The sequence below is a fragment of the Pinus tabuliformis genome, chromosome X (genome assembly GCF_031772625.1).
Source record: "Pinus tabuliformis cultivar Carrire ecotype Pingquan chromosome X, CPIR1, whole genome shotgun sequence".
Lineage (NCBI taxonomy): Eukaryota > Viridiplantae > Streptophyta > Pinopsida > Pinales > Pinaceae > Pinus > Pinus tabuliformis.
This window is the reverse complement of record NC_142308.1, coordinates 848,139,483-848,149,800: the sequence shown is the minus strand read 5'-3', so window position 1 is coordinate 848,149,800 and position 10,318 is coordinate 848,139,483. Positions and strand designations below refer to the sequence as shown.

Here is a 10,318-nt window from a genome sequence, read left to right as displayed (position 1 = left end):
ACATCCCTCCCATCCTCATTCATCCCTCCAACAACCCCCCTCGTCCTCTCAGCAGCCCCTCCTCATTTCCCCTCCTCCCCCCCTCGGCCCTCAGATCCCTCCATCCCTCCTTCTTCCAACCCTTTCACAACCCTCTCTGAAGATGAGCCCGAGCAGGATCCTCCTTCTTCTGATCAGCATCTCCATTCCTCACCTCCTCATTCCTCCCAGCCCTCCCCCGATACCATATCAACAAGGATCACTAGAAGCTCATCAAAAGACCATGGAGCGTCCAGCGACATTCCAAAAAAGCATGGGCCAGGTAGGAAGTCGGCTAAACAGCACAGAGAAGAAAGTACACAGAAAGATATAGCAATGGGATCACAGACGCCTATAGAATCCTACATCCTTGGAATATCGGACAAGGAAAATAACAACAAGGGCAAAGAGAGGCGAGCACCTCTCCACAACACTGGTAAATCATGATGAAATTGCTGTCTTGGAACAGCAGGGGATTAGGGCACCCCTCAAAAAAATCGGCCCTTAAGGAGCTGATCCAAAGTGAAAAGCCCGAAATTATCCTTATCCAAGAGACAAAGCTAGATCAGTCCGAAATCAGCAGACTCATTAATCAACAAAGGCAATATTGTGGCTGCGCCAGTGAAGCTAGAGGAGCCTCGGGAGGCATCCTAACAATGTGGGACAACAGCAAGTGGAGCTGCAACTTCACCAAAATCCAACAGAACTGGATAAGTGTAAAATTGGAAAGCAGGGGAAATGGAACATAGGTTAAAATATACAATGTCTATTCACCGAATCACTACAGAGAAAAAGAAGTAAGCTGGAATACCCTGGAAGCAAGCTTAGAAGAAGACCATGACAACAACCTCATCTTAGCAGGGGATCTAAACTTGGTCATGCATTCCAATGAGAAAAGAGGAGGAAACTTCAGCTCAGACCCTTTTAGAAACCGGTTAGAGCATATCATGCAGGAGAAAGATCTGGTAGATATAAAACCCAAGAATCGAAGGTACACTTGGAGCAACAGGCGTTTAGGAGCCGGCAATATTATGGAAAGGCTTGACCGTTTCCTCATTAACATCGCATTCCTATCCTCCTTCTCCAACGGTCAGTCAGACATCCTCAATATCTCCGCCTCGGACCATTATCCAATCACGCTTACCTTGCAAAGTCATAGCCAGCTCGGACCCCTCCCCTTTAAATATTCCTCCCTTTGGAACCGAATCTCTGCAGCTCGAGAAGTGGTGAGGCAAGCCTGGTTTCAGCATGTGGAAGGCTCCCCAACATACATTTGGGAAACAAAGCTGAAGCAAACGAGGCAGGCCCTTAAATCATGGGCAAAGGCTAACTATCAGGAACCCGAGCTGATAAAAAAGGTCATCAAAAAAGACCTCGAGGTAATACAGCAAAATATTGAAGAGGTAGGACTCTCCCAGCAAGCAAAAGAAGATGAGATAAAATTGTATGCCCAGCTGCGGCAAACAGTTAGAGATGAGGAGATTAAATGGAGGTTAAAGTCAAGACAGATATGGCTGCGTGAAGGAGATAAAAATACTTCTTACTTTCATAAGCAAGCTACAGTCAGAAAGGCAAGGAATACAGTGAGCACAATTAAAGACAGTGAAGGGAACAGCTATGAGACCCAGGACACCATAAAAGCAGCAGCAACCACTCATTTCAAAAATCTACTAACAGAGGACAAAAGTGAAGAAGACTACTCAAGCTTACTCCAATACATGACTAGAGAAGTCACTCAAGGAATGAACAGCAAGCTCACCCAAGAAGTTGAAGAGGAAGAGGTCCAAAAAGCTATCTGGAGTCTCCATCCGGACAAAGCTCCAGGTCCTGACGGGTTTCCAATCAGTTTTTTCAGAGAATACTGGCAACTGATCAAAAAGGACCTCCTAAAGATGATACGCTGGGTCCTTAGGAAAGGCAAGTTGGGGGGTTACACCAACTCAACTTATTTAGCTCTAATCCCAAAAGAGAACAGGCCCTCTACCTTCTCTAGATTTCGGCCCATATCCTTATGCAATTCTGCTTACAAAATAATTACAAAAATTTTGTCTACAAGACTCAAGCCTCATCTTTCTTCTTTAATCTCAGAAAATCAGGGAGGCTTCCTAGCCAACAGACACATCACTTATTCCATTCTTCTCGTTCAAGAGGCCATTCATTCTAGTATTAGTCGAAAGGAAAAAGGCTTTGTCCTAAAGCTAGACCTTGCCAATGCCTTTGACAGGGTCAGACACTCCTTTCTGTTTGCAGTTTTGCACAAAATGGGATTCAATTCCTCCTTCATTAACATGATCAAAGCATGCATCTCAAATCCCTGGATCTCCCCCTTGGTGAATGGCAGACCTTGTGCAGCCTTTCAATCCTCCCGAGGCCTCAGACAAGGCTGCCCCCTGTCCCCATATTTATTTATTCTCATGGTTGAATCCCTTAGCAAAGCCCTGGATTACAACCGAAGAATAGGCCTAATTACAAGCATCCAATTCGAGCAGGGCACAAAGAATATCAACCACTCCCAATTTGCAGATGACACCCTCTTGATGGGAGGAGCTTCGAACACCATTGCAAGGCGCTTCAAAAAGATTCTAGATCAATTCATGGATTATTCTGGAGGGAAGGTTAACCAAGTAAAAAGCTGCATCTATGGATGGAATGCAACAAATCACACCATACACAGCATTGCAAACACGTTGGGGGTCTCATACAAGTTAGACTGGAGCCACTTCACCTATCTAGGGATGCCGGTGAGTATGGGACCTCTGAACACCAACTCTTGGAATGAAATCCTGGATAAAATCAAAAGGAAAATTCAGCAGTGGGGATCTATGTGGCTGAACCCAGCAGGACGCCTCGTTCTTCTAAAATCAGGTCTGATCTCTTTACCCATCTATCGCTTTTCTTTGATCCAAGCTCCAATGACCTTCCATCATAAAATGGAAAAAGCTCTTAGACACTTTCTCTGGCAAGGAGGAAAAACGGAGAAGAAAAAGTTTAACTTGGTTAACTGGAAGAATGTTATCCAACCCCAGGAGAAAGGAGGACTTGGAATAAGGTCTCCAAAACTTCTGAACTTAGCTCTTGGGGCTAAAATTGTATGGAGGCTAATTTCAGGGGACACAGCTTGGTGGAAATCAGTTCTAGAAGCCAAGTATCTGAACAGCAATAGGCTCCAGCTATTGGATACCAATATCCCCAACAGAGACAGCTCCAACATCTGGAAATTATGCAAGAAAACCATTCCCTTTATGGTCCAACACACCTCAAAAGTCCCAGGAGGGGGGAACAGCATAAGCATCTCCAATGACAGAATTCTAGGTCAGCGCCCTATTGGATCCAACATAGATGCAATTCCAGCCATAAATTGGCTGAACAGCGGAGGAATCTGGTGCCTAGCTCAAATTACGCAATGGGGAAATCCCTCTCAAGCTTGGACAGGCTGGACTCTATCGGATTACCCCAGGGATCTAGAAGCAAGTGTCCTCGCACTAAAGAACCATCTGCACAGTAAAGCTCCGATTCAAAGAGGGAAAAAAGACAGCTATCGCTGGGATCCTACGGGAACCCTTTACACAGCTAAAGTAGGGTATCACCAACTGTGTGAAAGAGCCTTCCCACAGGCCATCTGGAGTCATTGGAGATTGGTCTGGAGGGCGGAAGCCCCCCCGAAAGTCAAATTCTTCTTCTGGCTCCTCTTGAAAGGTAAGATCCTTACAGCTGAAAACTTAAAAAAAAGGGGCATTCTGGGCCCTTCCAGATGCCCAAATTGTTGCCAAGCAGAAGAAACAATGCAACACTTGTTCATAGATTGCCAAGTAGCAGTAAAATGTTGGAAAGATATGGCCTCAGTTGGGGAAGTCACATGGGATCCAAAGGCATCCATAGTAGAAACAGTCTACAATTGGAAGAAACTCTGCCCATGGAAAAGCAGGAAGAGCAAATTAACACAGCGGATATGGAACACAATACCTTTAACTCTTCTTTGGAGTATCTGGCTAGCCAGAAATAAGAAGGTTTTTCAAGACAAAGGATACAACATTAGAATCATGTGTCACAAAGCCAAGAGCTTAGCGGTGGAAGCTGTTACAGCTCGCACCCAAGGCAAAATCGAGGCCATCAACTACAGTGTAGAAGAACGAAACTTGATCAATTATGGACATGGTAGCATTATCAGCGCCCAGGATCCAAGAAAAGAAAATCTACAATCGAAGGAGCCAACTAATGTTTGGAAACTGAGGCTCAAAGAAGAAGAATTCGCTCTCTAGCTGAGCAATTGCAACAGTTTCTACCTCTTTTTCGATGGCGCTTCAAAATCAAATCCTGGCCTAGCAGGCGCAAGGGGCCACATCTGCAATGCTAATGGAGAGTCTAACTTGCATTTCGAATGGGGGCTGGGTGAACTTTCCAACAACAGGGCTGAGGAACTGGCCTTGTTCCAAGGACTCACCCAACTGATCAAGCTTGGAATCAAGAAGGTGATTGTCTTTGGCGACTCCGCAATCATAATTCGACTCATGGTGCAAAGGCAGAGCTCGCCAAATACTTTACTGCAACAAATCAACAGCAGGAATCAGATACTACACGACATGCTGGAGGAAGCCCGTTACTACCATATCCTACGGGGTCTCAATAAAGATGCTGACAAATATGCCAGCAAGGCCTGTGAACGTCCCAAAGGCCAACTCAGCTGCAATGATATCTTGACCACCCAACCACTGCCATGAGGAACGCGCACATAGTCAGCACATGGGGCACCGTAACCAATAGAATCCGCAACTGCAGGCAAATCAGCAGAGCAGAGGACAGAACAGATAAGGTTGAAAGGAATTGCATCAGAAGCCCGATCAGGCAATCAGCTCAGAGCACGGGAACCAGGATTCACAAAGAAGGAAATCGTCCTCGCCATCAAACACTAGATTTGGATCAAGATATGTGTCGGAAGGTGCAGAGGAACATTGGGATGCGCAGTTCCCCTTCCCATCACTGCATTCAGGGAAATCCTTTATATATCCCCGGTATGCAGCCTCATCATCCCACAGTCGGAACTAATTTTCGTAGGCTTTAGAGTGGAATCCCAGCTGAGTCTTACCAAGCTATCTGCGTTAGTTTCTGTCAGTCCGAGTATATATCCCCAAGTGTTTTCAGCATCCTTGAGAGCAGTGCTGCTCTCACTAGCAGCAAGATAAATCTTCAGAGGCACGGAGATAAGCAAAGACGTAGTGCCAGCAATCACTCAAAGGGCACAATGGAGGAGCAATGTTTTCACTGCAGGGATCTGCAAGCCGAATTTGAAGAAGTTCGAGCTCAACAGAGAGCACTGGAGGATCAAGTGCGTAGCTTGGAAACCAGGCTTGAAGACCAATGTAAAATCATCCATGAAAAATATAGAGCGGAGATGAATCTCTTTTTACACAGGGTACACTCCCTTCATGAGCAGTTCAGTGATTTGAGCAATAGATGTAGTCATGCAGAAGAAAGGATCTCAATACTCAAATATATGATGGAAAAGAAAGATGCGACATCCTCTTCCAGCGCAAAGCCGATTGCAACTGATCAGGATCCAGAAGGATCAACAGCAAGGAAGATAAGCCATATTGAGATTGATTAGTCATGTGTTGCAGATGTAAATTTTGGGGTCGCCAGTTTGTAGAAATCTATAGTAGTACAAGTAGCACTAGGGGCAGTCAAACTAAAGTCAGAATCAAGGAAAGAAACTTTTTTGTGACTCCTTGGATTCAAAACGCTCTTGAAGCACCTTATGTATGGCAATCTGCCTTCTTTTTTCAGATTAATATATAGCACCCGATCTTTGTCTAAAAAAAAAAATATTTAGAGTTGGTTTTTATTGGCCTATTGTTTTTTCTGATGTATATAAAACAATGATGAGTTGTCATGAATGTTAGATTTTCCAAGGAAAAATAAAGCTTTTTCCATTACCCTTGCAGCCCATTTTAATCACAGCTCCTTTGCAGCAATGTGGTCTTCATTTTATTGGAAATATCCATCCTTCATCATCAGTACAACACAAATGGATCCTGACAGCCACGGACTATTTTACAAAATGGATTGAAGCAATCCTAACCAAAGAAGCTATTGATTTTGTTATCATTCAGTTTATTGAATCTAATATCTTGTCTAGATTATGTTGCCCATAGAAGATAAGCATTGATAATTTCGCCGCTTTCAAGTCAAAGAATATGGTGGAGTTTTGTGCAAAGTATCATATTGTATTGGGACATTCTACTGCTTATCATCCACAAGGGAATGGTCTAGTTGAATCATCCAACAAATATTTGATCAACATCATCAAGAAAGCTTTATAAGTCAATAAGAATAACTGGCACAAAATGCTCATTAATGCTTTATGGGCAGACATAGTCAGTACTAAGAAATCAATAGGTATTTCTCCTTTTCAGTTGGTGTGCGGGGTTGACATTGTTTTTCCTTCATCTCTTGATGTCCCAGTCATGAAAATTTTGGAGGAAATGGACAGCGAAATAAATGATATGCAGTGAAGGATAAATTAGATGATCCATCTACAACAAAATAGAGAGGAAGTTTTTCAAAACACTTCTAAACTTCAGGAAAGAATAAAAAAGATCTATGATTGCAAGATAAAGAAGACATTTCAATCTGGGGGATGTAGTTCTTCGTTGGGATGCGAGGAATGAAGAAAAAGGAAAACATGGCAAGCTTGAATATTTATGGAAAGGACCATACAGGATTTTAGCTTTCAGGAGGAGCTATCAATGGTAGGCTTCTCAAGCACTACCATACTTGAATAAATTTCAGCAAATTCTTACCACCATTTTATATACCAGTTTACTTTTTATGTTCAAGTGTCCCAGTGGCTATCATAGGAGTTTGAAGCCCAAGGAGAAGTCCATAAGGCTTCTTTGATCAATTGTTTCTTTTATTTTTCCTTTACAGTCATGTCATGTCAAATAGTCAATCAATTTCCATTTTCAATTTAGTTTTCTGCATTTTGACTCCATTGCCAAATGAATAAGGCTATCTAGTCTATGGTGTTCTTGACACCTCCAAGGAGCTGCCATCCCTAGTTGGAGAAAATGTTAGCATCAGTCTTGTCTTCGTGTTACCAATGATCAAATATACTTTTACCAAGTTTGTTAGGGGTCTCAAGGTCAAACTTTATCATGTCACTAGGTTTTTAGAGTAAAATTTGGTCACTCGCTAGTTTGTCTAGGAATGTATCTCTTCTCTTAAAAAATATCACATGCTGGTCACTTACATCACTCAGATGATTGTATCACAATAAAGAGAATGTCTTCATCATATTAGTCATCATCATAACCATTTAACTTAGTCTAATGTATTCATTAGGTCATTAGGGTTTCAAGGTCCATCTTCATTTCATGCATAAAATCTGGCATAGGATGAGTTGTGATAAGCAGCTCTTTTCAATAATTTTTTATGAGATTTCTTAAGTGCTTCATGGTTACAATCACAAGGTTCCAAAAGAAAGAAGTTCACTATTCATAAAGGTAAGAGAAGTTTAGTTTTCAAAGTCTCCAAAGTCACCAATTTTAAAAAGGTGAAAGTCGTGTTTTGAAAAGTTATGTGGGGCCCATTTTCACTCAAAAGAGGATCATATTGTGCCTATAAAAGCCCAAAAATTCCCAAACATGCTTCAATTACATCCTTACCTTCTTTTTTCATTGAGCTCTCCCCTCCTTTGTTGAAAAAACACGGGTTTTTTAGTTAAAATTGGAAAAAATATCTTGGCGTTGCGCTTCCATGAACTACGCTACGGTTTTGGAGGTGGCATTGCACTTCCATGAACTACACTATGTTTCCGCCAATGGCGCTGCGCTTGGGACAGAGTAGCCTTAAGTTTTCCAAAACTCACCCAAACTTCAAATTAAAGCTTGCATTTCTCATATTTTCTCTTCTAAGTTGTTCTACACATAAGTATCATCATCTTACTCACTTTTCCCTTTGGCAAACCAAGTACAAATGGTGATTTTTTTTCATCTAGGGTTTATGTGAAATTTAATGTTTCAAAGCTAGTGAAAATGATGGTTTTATTAGATATGACATTTCAAACTTCAAAATTTTCCATCTCACACCTCTATATACATAAAAATACACCATATCATTCACTAATCAACTCATTTACCTTCAATTTTCCTCACCTTTTCACAAACCCTAGCTCATACCTATCATTTTGGATAATTTCCTAGCAAGACTGATTTTTAAATTCTCCTACTCGTCTCTCTCTCTCTCTCTCTCTCTCTCTCTCTCTCTCTCTCTCTCATTTCACCCCTTTTAAACTTCCTAAGTTTTATATAACACCTATCCATCTCCCAAAATTTCCCTATCATCATCTCCCTTCCATAACTCCCTCATTTCATCATTTCACTCATTCCTCACTGGTTTCCATTTTCATGTTAGCTAGGGTTTTGTATCAAAATGGAGGGAGATTCTTCACCATCAGAAAAGAGAAAACATCATAAATGAGGGAGGATCTTGAGGTATGAGGCTACCAACTACAATGAAATCAACTCCTTACCATTCATTAAACAGTTCTTTGAAGATGTCAGTTGTCTAGGGTTTTGTCAAAGGGTGGGTAAAGTAGGTTTCCATTAGCAATTCACTGATTGGATTGCCACAAATCTAAATGGGGAATAGGAAATCATAGCAAGTATTGAATTTACATTCTCAGTAGTTTCCATCTATCTTGCCACAGGGATACCTGATCATGGGGAGTATTGGTTCAAAGGCATGAGCATAGACCTTGAACACAACTGACATTTCTTGAAACAACCCTACAGAGAGGCTCATTCACACATAATCCCATTCAGGTACCTATTAGAAAATTATGCACCATTGATAAAGGTTGTGATGATTTTTTTACCTGTGAGAGAATATTTTCCAGATTGTATGGGTACCACATTAGGCTACTGACGCATTTCACAACTCTAAAACCTCTCCACATGTGAAGCCTTATCAAAATGTCTGAGAAGGTAAAAATGAAAGGCAAAGAGCATCACCCTAGTCTTTTTCATCACAGCTTAATAAATATTGTAGTTCTCCATCAGTTGGCAGAAAGGAACATGGCATGGGATTCCTTCATAGAAATAGCTTTGTAGTGGCATGAAACTATTTCATTAGGTCATCATCCAGATACACCAACACAACAGGATGAGGTAGGATCATCAAGCAAGTTAGTGGAGGTTCTAAAGGCACCTAAACCTAAGGTGACCAGAATATTTCAAAGAGGAAAAATGTTTGTGTTTACTTCTCAAGTTGAGAAAAGGGTCAAGCCTTCTACATTAGCAAAACAGGGATCACATGTACAGGATGAAGAGAAAATTGAAAATGATTTTGAATTAGTTGACTTAGAGGCATCAGATGAACCTTTAAACCTGCAAAAAATTATAAAAGAGAAGTATTCTCAAATCAAAGAGATCATGGACAATATGGAAAGGGAAAGATTCATTATTTCCTTCCTTGAGCAAGAAAACATTCGGCTTAAGGCCAAACATCTAATCGTGGAGAAAGAGCAATCCAAGATGTCGCAGCATGGAGGCAAAGGTAAAGCAGTGTTGGAGCCTGGTGAACATGATGAACATGAAAAACAAGTTGGAAAGAAGAAGCCAAGAACCAAAGGACTCAAAAGGGCATTGAAGAAAGAAAAAGAACATAACCTGCTAGATGAAGACTTAGACATTGAAGATAGAATTGCCTTGGAGATCAATGAAGATAGAGAGTATTGGTTAAGTAAGGTCAATGGCCACCTAGAGCAGCTTCTAGACAAAGCTAACAGGGACAACTGGTTATTGAGGCACACAACCCACCGCTACCAAACCAAAAACATGATTTGCAACATCAAGCTCAAGCAATTGAAAAACAAGCTAAAGGAAACCCTAGAATACAAAAATGAGAGGGATAACTTGGAGATGCTTGATGAAGCATACATGAGCGCATGACACAAATTATTGTGCACTTCATGACCAATTTTGGAGGTTTCCTGAGTAGTTTTGGTTTTTTGAGATTTTTGGTGCAAAATTTAGAAATTGAACTAGTCATAGAAAGCTTTTTCCTGAGGGCTCCAAATGAAAAGTGGCTTACATTTTTGGAAATTTGATGACCTCCTCTCAAAACCCATTTCATCAAATTTCTTAGAAAGGGTTCATATTTTGAGAAAAAGGAGAAAAAGGGGTCAAAAATCATCATTCTGCCACTCCTTTTGACAAGCACTGCGCGTTAGGAGACACCTTGGGAGAATAAGTTTTGGAAGGCCTTCCCATGGGCCATTTAAAAAAATTCAAGATTTGTTGGA

The 10,318-nt window shown here is 41.4% G+C and overlaps 1 protein-coding gene across 1 annotated transcript; it reads left to right on the top strand.

Annotated features, from left to right (window-relative positions):
• The first annotated feature begins 965 nt into the window (after positions 1-965).
• Positions 966-4,277, top strand: LOC149142402 (uncharacterized). Its single transcript, XM_089451474.1, has one exon. The coding sequence runs from the start codon at positions 966-968 to the stop codon at positions 4,275-4,277; it is 3,312 nt and encodes a 1,103-aa protein (XP_089307600.1).
• The last annotated feature ends 6,041 nt before the right edge of the window (positions 4,278-10,318 follow it).